Source organism: Carassius gibelio, chromosome B3 (assembly GCF_023724105.1).
Source record: "Carassius gibelio isolate Cgi1373 ecotype wild population from Czech Republic chromosome B3, carGib1.2-hapl.c, whole genome shotgun sequence".
In the NCBI taxonomy this organism is placed as follows: domain Eukaryota; kingdom Metazoa; phylum Chordata; class Actinopteri; order Cypriniformes; family Cyprinidae; genus Carassius; species Carassius gibelio.
The window spans coordinates 16,388,281-16,400,833 of NC_068398.1; the positions used below are offsets into that span (position 1 = coordinate 16,388,281).

Genomic DNA, 12,553 nt, shown 5'->3' on the forward strand with positions numbered 1-12,553 from the left:
GCAAAATTTGAGCGGCTTGTTTTTTCACTATCTTGCAAAGAAAAAATTACCGTGTTGTTCTTTTTGACACTTTCTGGGTTAGAAGATAAACCGGGGCAATATTATGGCACTTAAACACGGAAAAAGTCAGATTTTTAAAGAAGAATGGTTAGTTCTGATTTCATAGTGAATATAAAAAAAAAACAGGAGACCAAAAAACAACATTAAAGGTTTTCAAGGACGGTGAGAGCTTCAAAACACTTGAAAACCGATGCGGAGTTTGACAGGTGACAAGTGACCAAGATTACACCAAAACGGCAGGGTTGTAGACAGAGGGGTGTGTCTGATCTGAATGGTTCATTGAAATGTGAGCAGTGGTGTGTGTATGTGCTATAATATGCAACGCAAGCGTGTGTGTTTGACTCACGTGTGTGGTGGAGGCTGCCATAGGGGAAAGGCAGCAGTGGGGCGTAAAGGGGGCTCTGGGTGTACCTCAGGATGGGATTATGTTCATAGATGTGTTCTACAACTTCTGGATTGAATTTATTTTCCTGTACAAAAACAATGCACATAGATCAATGCAAGGTCAATTAAACACCTTGATATTTATATATATATATAAACTCAAGACAGATATATCTGCTGTGTATCATTATATCCCCATAAACACATGACCTCTTTGTTATGTGGTTCGTAATGAAATGATGAAATGATGTTTTATATGAAAATGTTGTGTTTGGGAAAATGGCTTAGGGGGGGATGAATGAAAGGGAAACAGATTTCAGCTTACAGATGGACTTGACAGCCCTGGTCAAGGTCTGCTCTGTGTATGTGTGGATAATGAAAGCTGCTATGTACATTTCAAGGATGAAAAAGAGCAGTTTATGTTTGCTGTGGGATGTTTGCTTATAACAGACATGATAAACCAACTGAAGAGCAGTTAAACGTGACAAGACCTCCTGCCGTAACCACTATGTGCTGTATGTGTGAGTTTGTGAGGGGTAGAATAAATAGTACAATACATATAAAAACTTAAGATTACAACATTTTTATCAAAACAAAGCTTATTTTATTGCATGGTTATCATTTTAAAAAAAAATTGTGTCTTTTAGCAAAAACTAGATTGAGAATAAAGCACAGCCTCTCTTATCTTATTGTTTAAATATTTAATATCCATGCATATCTTATCTCTAAGAGATATATAGCAATCTGCAAGGTCATTTAGGGGTTTGGGCACTTAACATTTCAACCACTGCAGTTTTCACGCCTGTCTATCTGTCTGTTTATGTGCGACCTCAATGGGATTCCGGGGAGTTCTGTGGGCTAGCAACTAGCATCCTATTAATACAGATCTATCCAAGAGCGCCGGCATTACATCATAACAACAGAGTTATACTGAAGAGCTACTCGCTGCCTTTCGGAACTATTTCCAGAGACACGGGATACAGAGGAGCACATCTATAAGTGTAAAATCACTAGCCAACAAACTAAGAATAATATAGTGAGACAGAAAGATGACAGTGGGTGGGGTTTAGATGGTTTACACATCGTGTCTGTATGTGTGTGCCATCCTGAACTTGTCTATAGGAGCTAAGCTGCCATATATATATATATATATATATATATATATATATATATATATATATATATATATATATATATATATATATATATGTATGCACACGCACACATACAAAAAATATTATCTTACATTATGCACTATTTTCCAAAATCTGGGGTCGATACGATTTTCTAATATTTTTGAAAAAGTTTTGAAAAAAGCTGTAATTTTTTGAAATATAATTTGAATTTAAAACAACTGTTTACTATTTTAATAGATTTTAAAATGATATTTATTATTGTGATGCAAAACTGAATTTTCAGCATCATTCCTCCAATCTTCAGTGTCACATGATCCTTCAGAAATCATTCTAATGCTCAGGTTTTCTGCTCAAGAAACATTTCTTATTGATGTTGAAATTAACAGTTCTGCTGCTTAATACTTTAAAGAAAACTTTTTCTCAGGATTCTCTGAAGATTCTCTGAAGTTCAAAAGAACAGCATTTATTTGAAATCGAAATCTTTTATAAATGCCTTTACTGTCACTTATGGTCAATTTAAAGCATCCCTTCTAAATAAGTGTGTGCATGCAACAATCATAATCCCTCTTGATACATGTTGACATGCGGTCATGTTCATCTCCGCTGCTGCTTGTTCTCTCACCTCAATGTCTCGTATGAGGAGCTGTGTCGGCGTCTCAACCGGCGCTTTGCTGTCTATGACTTTCTGTACAGCACAGGCCCAGTGCACCGCCTCATTGTAGTGCTTTGTGAAGAGTCTGAAGCAATGTTTGCGGCCGTACACTGTCAGACTCCAGTAACCTGTCACACATACACATTAAAGAGGCCCAAATTTAGTACAACTATAAAATAAAAAAAAGTGCCATTCAACAAAGTGGAGCAATACAAAAATAGCATTTCCTAACAATTGGGAGAGTACATAAACAAAGAAGAACCACATGCTTATACTGTTTCTGATTAAAGACAAATGTCCTAGAGCTCCAGCACTCTGACAACCTCATATTTCATGTGTCTGACCTGCAGTAAATGTCTTCAGATGTCTTCAGAGAGCTGGATCTAGTTCTTTTATGAGGATCTAACTAATATCTCATTTCTCCCGTTGTTAACTTTGGCAGTCAAAAGAATGAAGCTTTGGTTCACAACTGAGGTTCGAAACCCACCATTTCTTTACAATCTCCATGAAGTCCACCAATCTCTCTAGACTGTTTAGGGGCAAGTATTTGCTCTACACAAGCATTCAAAAAGAGCAATATCAAGCAACTTCAATATTTTAAAGCAGAACGTTTTATATATTTGCTGTGGAAACTCATTTCTATGACTAATTCATGGTTACATTCCCTGACATTTCCAGGTTTTTCAAAACCAGCGGGTGTTCTAAAATTTACAGGCCAAAATATTTGGTGTCCACTGTAAACATCTCCGATTTCTTAGGTGAAAATTGTACCTCATTAATGTTTTCATTAAGAGATCTGTTTTACTCTGTGGACGAGCCAAAGAATTAGCCATGATATTATATGACAGCTTGTTTGTTAAAAGAAGAAACTGTTTCTATCGTGTCCGCTGTGCTGGATAATGAATGACTCCTGACCGACTGCTGCCCTTGTACACACACACACACACACACACACACAAAGCTTTACTTTCAGACATACAGACTTTTATCTAGGAAAGTCCCTAAAGTTAATCTGGGAAATGTTCTGAGTTTTGTGGACGGTGCTGGTTAACACACACACACACACACACACACACACACACACGCATACATATATACAGTATGACTAAGCCTCTGAGTCTGTCTGGTCATTCCCTAGCATCTTCCCAGACAACAATGTCTCTTGTTTGTCTGCCTTTCTTTTTTCTTTTGGTTTTTTTTTTTATCTTCTCAAACAATCATGCATTTCATTTCCTCAATCAAAGTCTTCCCACAAGAAAGAATTCACACCAAAGCCGACAAGAGATCAACAGGTCTCACGACCGCTTTGTGCCTGTGATCTGTCCAAAAGATCAGCTCTTTCTGAAAAAATGCATGTCACTGTGAGTGCAAACCCTAAAATAGTGAGTGATATATTGTGTTTATGTTCCCCTGGACTATGAATCCTGGCTCACACCATTTTCTGACCAGGACAAAAAGTGACAAACACATAAAGTCACACTGGGTTTCTGCAGGTTAGTAAATTTCACAAGCAAGCAAAGAAACAGCAAGCAACGATTTCAATTAAACATTACGTTTTAAGTAGAAAAACTGAAATAGGATTTTCTTATACAATGTGTTTGCTGACACAAATTATGTCAGTATATTTTTATGGTGTCAAACAATGTTTGAGGAGAGGTTGATTGTGAAATTTAAAATAAATAAATATTATATGATAAAAATCACCCAAAAAAACCTTAAAATCATCACCAAAGTCATGAGAAAACAGAAGATGTGGTTTTATTTTTATGCTGTTCCAGTGTAAACGGAAAGAACTGCTTTGACTGATCCCTTATTTGTCCCTAAAACGTACATATTAGTTCTACAGAAAAATAACATGTACCTTTAGGGTAACACAAGTCCGAATATTTTCCCTTTAAGTGTGACAAGCTGTTGAACCGCTAAATATACAGAGTGCTCTGAGAGCGTATACAAGACTAGACTGTCCTAGTTTAATTGCAGGTGTGTTACCTGTCTGTTTGTAGGTGTGTTTATCCGGCCACAGCACTGAACAGAGGGATGTGAGGACTAGCGTGCCCTGTCTGCGAGCATCTCTGTCCGGGCCGCTGTAGTAGTCAAGAGAGTCTGTTGTCAGCACGAACCAGAACCTCCTCTGCCGGAGCCAACCTCCCTGCACCTCCCGCAGGAGCCAGCCTGAAAAACAAAACAGAGAAAATAACCCATATTACACATGATAAATACTGTAACAGACCAATCAAGTAGAGAATCCATCTCAAAACCTGACAGAAATGAATGATGTGTCATTTGAAATATCATTCTTTGAGAGCTAGTTCACAGCGCTCATGCAGAGTCAGACTGAGTGATCATGGAAAAAGGCGAAACAGCACAAACCAGCCCGTCCACATCCAGCCGAGAGCAGGATACCAAACCTCACTCACCCAACTTAATAGAGGGTTGTGTTAAGGTCACACTGGGGATAGAATCTCCCTCCAGACCTTCAGAAACTTGGTTGTCTACACACAGATGTGTATCGGAGCCAATAATCAAGAAACATACATTTTATGGGAAAAGTGCTTTTTTTTCCTTTTAGGAAACCCTCATTACACTCGAACCATGTTACCTTTTTTCCGCTGCTGCTTGCAGATGCATTGCACCTGCTACCTTTCCCTTTGAATATGTATGTGTGTGTGTGTGTGTGTGTGTGTGTGAGTCAGCCAGACAGACTGGGGGAAGACTGTCTTATTTAGCAGCTCTGCCTGGCCAGCATGAGACAGACTGGCGGAGTATTTGGACCCCTCTACACTAATATTACTCTGCCTTGCTTATTATTACTCATTACATGTGATTGAGTATTATTACCACTCCAGTGCAGCAAATACCAAATATCACTCACATTTACACACACACACACACACACACACTTAAATCTGTGGACAGCAGTATAAGTGTTGGTTAAAAAATGTGAAAAATGTGGCTTTAATGGTAGGCATAGGAGTCACAGATTGATCAATATTGGTATTCCACACTGATTATTTTTAAGTGTTAAATAATCGAGTTGTTGTCAACTGATAAATATTGTTAATACTGAATGTAGTTCTGAATGTTGCTAAAGTTTGCCATTTTAAATAAATGCTGTTCTTTTGAACTTTAAATTCATCAAAGACTCAAAGAATATTGACCATGAAAAATGTTCCTTGAGCAGCAAATCAGCATATTAGACAGATTTCTGAAGGATCATCATGTGACACTGAAGACTGGAGTAATGATGCTGAAAAATCAGCTTTGCAAATATAAATAGTTTTAGAATATTTCATAATACTTTTACTATTTTATATTATTTTGAATACTTATATAGTATGAGACTTCTTTCAAAAACATTTAAAAACTCTTTAATAATTAACTTTTTAACAGCTGCATGTTTATCTGTACACCTGAAAATTACCAATAATGATAATGTTGAATGTTAATATCTCTAAACAGTATTGCTTAATTTATTACATGTTAGTTTATTTGGGTTAGTTTATACTAATTATAATTCTATTAAGACAGTAGAAATATATGGTATGTCCTCATTTAGATGGCTGTGTGTGTGTGTGTGTGTGTGTGTGTGTGTGTGTGTGTGTGTGTGTGTGTGTGTGTGTGTAGACATTATTCAGCCAGCTGCACCCTGGTTTATACAGAGGTAGTTATGAGCCAGATTTTAGATTGACTCACTACCGATAAAGCTGCCAGTGTCATAAAGTTTAAAACACAATTCAACCTTTGAAATTGTAATCTACATGCTGTAAAACTGAAACACGTACAAATCTAATTTACTTCAGATTGAGGATTCCAAGTAACCAGCACAATAAAAAAGGGGACATAATTCACAAAAATGCACTAATGCATGCAAAGAATCAATTAAGTTTTACAGCCATAATAACAAATATGACTTGATCTGGTGAATCAGAGTTATTAAGCAGAAGAATTTCTTCCTCACCTTTCACAAGCACCTCAGGGTCTTCATCCATCGTCATCTTGCTCTTCTGTGTGATGAGACTTCTCTTCTCCTCAGGAACTCCTGACAGACTGAACAACATGAAACACAACACAGATATCAGCAGTGTGCCTACTGTAACCCAGTAAGTACTGTACGACCCCCTCCCCTAGCCCCCAAAACACACACACACACAGACACACATATAGGTACACCCATCCCTTGAGGGAAGTTGGGGTCAACATCACACTTCTGCTGCTAAAACAGACCCCAACATAGCACAAAACCACCTCACATATGCAGACATTTCACATCTCACACACAAACACAACGCACACACGCACATCCCTCCACCCTCCACCACCATGGCCAGGCAGGCAGGGCTTTATCGGTCTGGCAGCCAGGGAAAAGACTGAAAATAAACGTGACTAAGAGACGCCAAGGACACTCGCACGCAAAGAGAGAATTAGGAAGAGCCTGGGAGAACAAGAGTGGTCTAGAAGTCCTGACAAGAAAATAGATGTCAAATAGCCATCACTAAAGTTCACAGGGCCTGGGACAAAAATGTCATTGGTGGGTCCACTTTCCCTTGGGGGTCAATAAATATGCACTATACTACAAAGGACCTTAGTAGGACCCTCCTCATCATTTTAGAAAGGAATTTATGCCCATTCATCCAGCAAAGCCATGTGTTGAGTCAAGCACTTGTTAGAGAAGGCCTTGCAATGTGTTCAATGGGATTGAAGTCAGGCCTCACTGTCAAGTTCTTCCACACCAAACTCATCCAACCATGTTTAAATGGATCTTGCTTTGTGCACAAAGGCACAATCATGCTGCAATAGAAAAGGCCTTCCCCAAACAAATTTGGAAGCATTGCTCAAAATATCTTGGTATGATGAAGCATTAAGATTTTCCTTCATTTGAAATTAGAGGACTAGCCCATGAAAAATAGCACATTCCATTATCCCTCTTTCAACAAACTTTACAACTGTCACAATGTTGCCAGACAGGGAACGTTTTCCTAGCATCCATCATTAAACTGCCAGAGAAGCCAGATTTTGTCACTTCACAAAACAGGTTTCCACTGCTCCAGAGTCCAGTGGTGGCGCGCTTTACATCACTCCATCTGACGCTTGGCATTGCACATATTGATTTGAGGCTTGCATGAAGTCGCTCGGCCTTGGAAACCAATTCCATGAGGATCCTGCCACAGTTTTTGCGCAGGTATAATTGCCAGTAGAAGTTTGGTACACCGCCGCTATCGAATCAGCAGAGCATTTCCAACTTTTACGCACCATGCGCCTCAGGGCTCTGTGACTTTACGTGGTCTTCTGCTTCAAGGCTTAACTGCTGCTGTTCCTAAATATTTCACTTTCCAATAAAACCATTTACAGTTAACCATGGAATAATCAGCATGGATGAAATTTCACAAATTGCTGAGGTTGTTTCTTGTGAGAAACAACTCATCATCAACATGGAAAAAAATCAAGGTGTCAAGTGAATGGCTAATTGTACACCTGGACTAAAAGACTCTTGTTAAGAACAGAATACAAGCTTGTAATGAGCAGCTAAAAGATTAGTCAGAGGACGTCATTAGCTAACAAATAATAGGTGTTTTGGGCAATGCTGGGAGCACAAGTACCTTGAAGTAGACAGTGATAGATGGATAATCACTCTGATAACACTGGCATTCAGACAGTCTAAAACACACACACACACACACTTTGGGCTGCAAAGGAGGAACTGAATGTGAGAGTGTCGGTTAATCAAAAGAGACATTCCTGGATCTCCTGAAGTCAGAACTTAATTTGGCACTAATTATCTGGACTTGCTATTTTCTCACCCAAATCAGCCATTTGTTAAGTCAATCAAATTGAGAGTCCTGAAAACTAATTTCCTCATGCCGATGCTCTGGAAAAACATCATGGTTTGAAACCAGAGGTCATGGTCATTGACTGGCCAAGTGTCTCTAATGGAAGAGCCTAAAAACACACACAGAGTATATGTACTTACATTAATATTTTGGACAATATCAATAAGCTTATTTTCACGACCAGTAACAAAATGCTGCTAAATCAAGAAAAAAATACACTTTTTCTTAAATGCTACATGTTTAGCCATCACAACATTTTAATGTACAATATGAAAAATTGCTGTTCACTCTGAGATTTGCTCCAGATTCAACTGTGTTATTAACTGTTATCGTTAATTGATGACAAAGGTCATTTAAATTTAAGAATACAATATGAATATGTACAATTAAATATCTGCTCTACATTCTGGCTCCAGTCATTCTAAAGCAGTATTTTGGAGCCTGCCAATCTGGTCTAAGAGTATGTTGCCTCTTCATTGACCTCAGATACGATAGCGGTGTCTGAATATTTTTGTGTTCTTGAATATCTTGAACCCTATCAGTGTTCTGTACATTTATTTACAGGTCTGTTTACAAGTGTATGCGTGTAATGGAGATGCAGTGGTAGATCCCTGTGGATTTGCATCACTCTCTAATTTAAGTTGACGCTCAGACGGAGTCAAGAGTTTACAGACATCCATCAGAAAGAGAGAGAATGAGAGAGAGAGGCAGGCAGCACAAAAAGAGGAAGCCTCCGATTGCAGGAACTGTGAGGGCCGGAATCAGCCAGTCAGAACCTGCCAGAACCGGTTCACGGATCAGAACAGAATCAAGATCAAGAATCTGGTTTTAACAAAAAGAAAACCCCTCTGTCCCGCAGGCATGAGAATAACCCTCATCTTAATCTAGACAGCATTAACACACACATACACACACAGATAAAATGAGCTGAGGTCTATCTCTGCTGGAGGCCGCTGGAATGAGACCAGCATGCAGATATGGACAAAAATGCTCTGCTATATAGAGACTTTAGAGGGCAGTAAGATATATTATGGATGGGTATGGGGTATAAAAGTTGAGATGAGCTTTATGACTCATGTCTCGTGGGGCTAGAACTGTTTTACTATCTGTCTAGACTATCAGTAAAACTAAAAATGTTTTTTATGAATATGGAGTTGAGAGAGGTCTGTGATGGGGACCTAAAAGGACAGATATTTTGGTGCTAAACAGAAAAACTGGAGCAGCAGGCGATGACTGATCCAGGTTGGCGCACGCCTCATTTCACTTAAAGGATATAGACAGATATGAAAGACTGAATCATCGGATTATCTCCTGCCCTTTTTTCAGGACATGACAGTACAGGAGCCTGTAATACTCAACAGAGAGTGTGCACTACAAAATAGGAACTCACAATCTAATATCTGTTTCCAACAGCAAGCACATGCATTGGCATAACTGCAAAAGCAGACTCACAATATTCACTGTAGCAATGTTTTTGCTACATAAGAGCTGTGCCTTCATGTAGAAAATAAAGTGATTTCTGGGTTGTAGCAGGGAATATAGTTATAGCGGAGAAGATTGATAGATAGATACTAAACTGGTATACTGATACAAGGTGTTTCTCAATGTCAAGGAAGGATCCTCGGAAGCCAGTATTTCGAGGATGCTACATCATCGACATCCGTCGAAGGACTGTTCCAATGTCGAGGATCCTCGGAATTTCAACCAAGGACTGAGTCCTTTGTTCAAAGAATATCCCATACCGAGGAAAGGATGCATATGTGTATCCTTCGCGCTCTTCGCGCTCTCAAATCACCCACAATCCTATGCGCGCAGCTTTGCTATCTAACGTTAGTTCAAAAATTAAAAAATGTCGAACATTAACGTAGTCGGAGCGTTTACGGTTTTTATTTACGTTACCAAATATTTGTTATAACTGTAGTAAATATAAGTAAAGTTTGACGTTTAAATGCCAGTACAAATTCTACTGTATTGATATTGTAAATTATACAAATACAAATGGTTAACTGAACCGGACCTGTCATTTAACAATTGGTTGCGTCAACGGCATTTCTTTTATAAATAACTAGTTAAGTTGTCCAAAGTAATTTAATGATACCATTCACAGCGTTATTCAAACGGACCTTTTCACTGATGTAATGGCGCAATTATGTGCACTTGCTAGCCTGTTCCATTTACGTGTTCTCCGTATGCTAAAGAGGAGTCTCACCTAGCCTCTGAATGAAGTGACTTGGAAGGATCAGTCCTACCAAGGAAGTATCCTTGACATTGAGAAACGCCTACAGTGTGAAGGGACTGATACCTGGTACTGGTATACTTCAAAGTCTGTTAAATTGGAACAACTCATTTTCAGTTCAAAAAAGGTAGGATAGGGTGAAAATTTTAATCTCATTTTCAATTGCAACTTCAAAATCAGCCGACATCATTGTTTTACCTTCTTTTGTAAAGGCCGTTTGACGGTTTTTGGATGTCGCTTTGTAAACACCGGGTTGGTGCTTCCATCTACATCACCTGTGACCTTTCCAACATGATTACGTAATGTGTGAGGTCGAGCTAGTGCAAGACAAGCATTTGTAGATAAAAAAGTATAGAATTTTTATTTATTTATTTATTTTTAGAAAATGACCAAACGTTTCTCTAGAGAAGACGCTTATTCCACAGCTGGGATCGTGAGCCCTTTGAAGCTGCACTGAAACTGCAATTTGGACCCTTGTGTACATTTGTGTTCAACCCGTTGGTCCCTGTTGAAGTCCACTATATGGAGAAAAATCCTTTTTACTCAAAAATTTTTTTATTTCTTTTCAACTGAAGAAATATCAGGAAGTCCAACACAGGCTCATTCCAACTCATCATATATTGACACTTGGTCAGGACACCTTGGCATCACTTTTTGATGCTCAAGGTACCCCATCATTTTTCAAAGCAAAGTTTCCTCCATGTTTTTCGGTTGTTTGTTTGTCTTAATTTAATGATATTCATGCATTTGTAGTAAATATAAATAATTTTATATACATTTATAATTTCATTGGAGAACGTAAATCCACCCCTACCCTAAACCTAGCCACTTTTGAACAATATAAGACATGTAACAGGCTAATAAGAGTAAAGTCACAGGTATTGATTGCAAAAACCAACGATAAACAAGCAGTATAAAAGCATAACAAACATGTCATGTTGCATTCCAAGTCTACCATATACGATACCTTTATGTGAAGAAGAGAGTAAAACATAAGGTTTTAACTGCTTAAAATGATCCCGCTCCGTTAATGTGCTCACAATGGCTGGCGTAAGGCTTCTTCTGGTGGCATTTTTTGAATTCACCCACAGAGACAGCACACAGGAAGAGCTTCACAGCGGACTGAGATGGTGATCACGTCTATTCCTTTCACAAATCAATTGTTTTGCCTCGAAGGACTTGGAATATTAATCTTTTTTTTAATAATCATGATGGTAGTTGTATCTACCTGTTATACACTGTGTCTTACTGACAAATGGTAGGGGCAGGGGATGGGTTACCTGCTCATAAATGTGTAAATAATTTAATATGAATAAAACTGTTGTGACTGTTTACATTGAAAAATCACACCACAACATGGCAATATTATTGCCCAATACATAATTTAATCATGAGGATAAGCCTTTTGCGTCGGGATACTGTGACAAGTTGGAGTGAGACCATGTTGGGAAATCAGAAACTTTTTATTCTGGAAGTGAACCAAGCATTTAATACTAAGAAATGTGCATTGTGCACAAGTTGCATTTCAAATAAAGATGAATTATAATTTTTATATCAGTAAGTATTGAGCGATATGACAGTAAATGTTAATAGAATTGAACTATACTTGATACATAGATATATTTTAAATGTATTACTAGTTTTTAGAACCATAGATAAAGCAATGGACAGATTAATAGATTGAATTATACATGGTCAAAAGCGATAGACAGATAATTTAAGATTAGAACTATAACATATCCAATTTAAGACGCCTACACAGTAAAGAATGGCTCTTGATAACAGCATAGTTTCTAATGGGGTGGAAGAACCTTTGTTTAAAGTGCAGGCATGAACACAAAACCTTGTTATCTACCTTTTTCTCTGGGAAAATATAGTTTGTGGCTAAAGAAAGCAATAAGAAAGGCAGGAAGTGAGGGTTACAGTAGCAGGCTTTGGGCTGTCTAAACAGTGGTGCCCTTCTGAGTGAATGAGCCACTCTAGATCAATATAAGCACCTTGGACCCCAGAAGCCAGATAACATGTAACACAATTATGTTGTCGATTACCTAACAATACCAGCTCCCGATCAACATGAAGCAGGTCACGTCTCATTCAAAAGTATATGTATATACGCAATAGTGAACGCAGACACACACACACATTTCAGTGCAGTTATTGTGTGTCTGAACTTGAAATGCCACACCTACACGCGAAGGCACTGATAAAGCCCACAGGGTTTGGCGTGGTATGACTGTTTGATCCATTATATAGGATA

The 12,553-nt window shown here is 38.3% G+C and overlaps 1 protein-coding gene across 1 annotated transcript in view; it reads right to left on the reverse strand.

Annotated features, from left to right (window-relative positions):
- plekhh3 (pleckstrin homology, MyTH4 and FERM domain containing H3) overlaps positions 1-12,553 on the reverse strand; it is a 37,699-nt gene that overhangs the window by 9,873 nt on the left and 15,273 nt on the right. Inside the window, exons 3-6 of the mRNA XM_052550768.1 lie at positions 6,191-6,279; positions 4,222-4,404; positions 2,203-2,360; positions 407-530 (exon numbers count right to left, since the gene is read on the reverse strand). Of these exons, the coding sequence (XP_052406728.1) occupies positions 407-530; positions 2,203-2,360; positions 4,222-4,404; positions 6,191-6,279 (554 nt within the window). The remainder of the gene's footprint in view (positions 1-406; positions 531-2,202; positions 2,361-4,221; positions 4,405-6,190; positions 6,280-12,553) is intronic.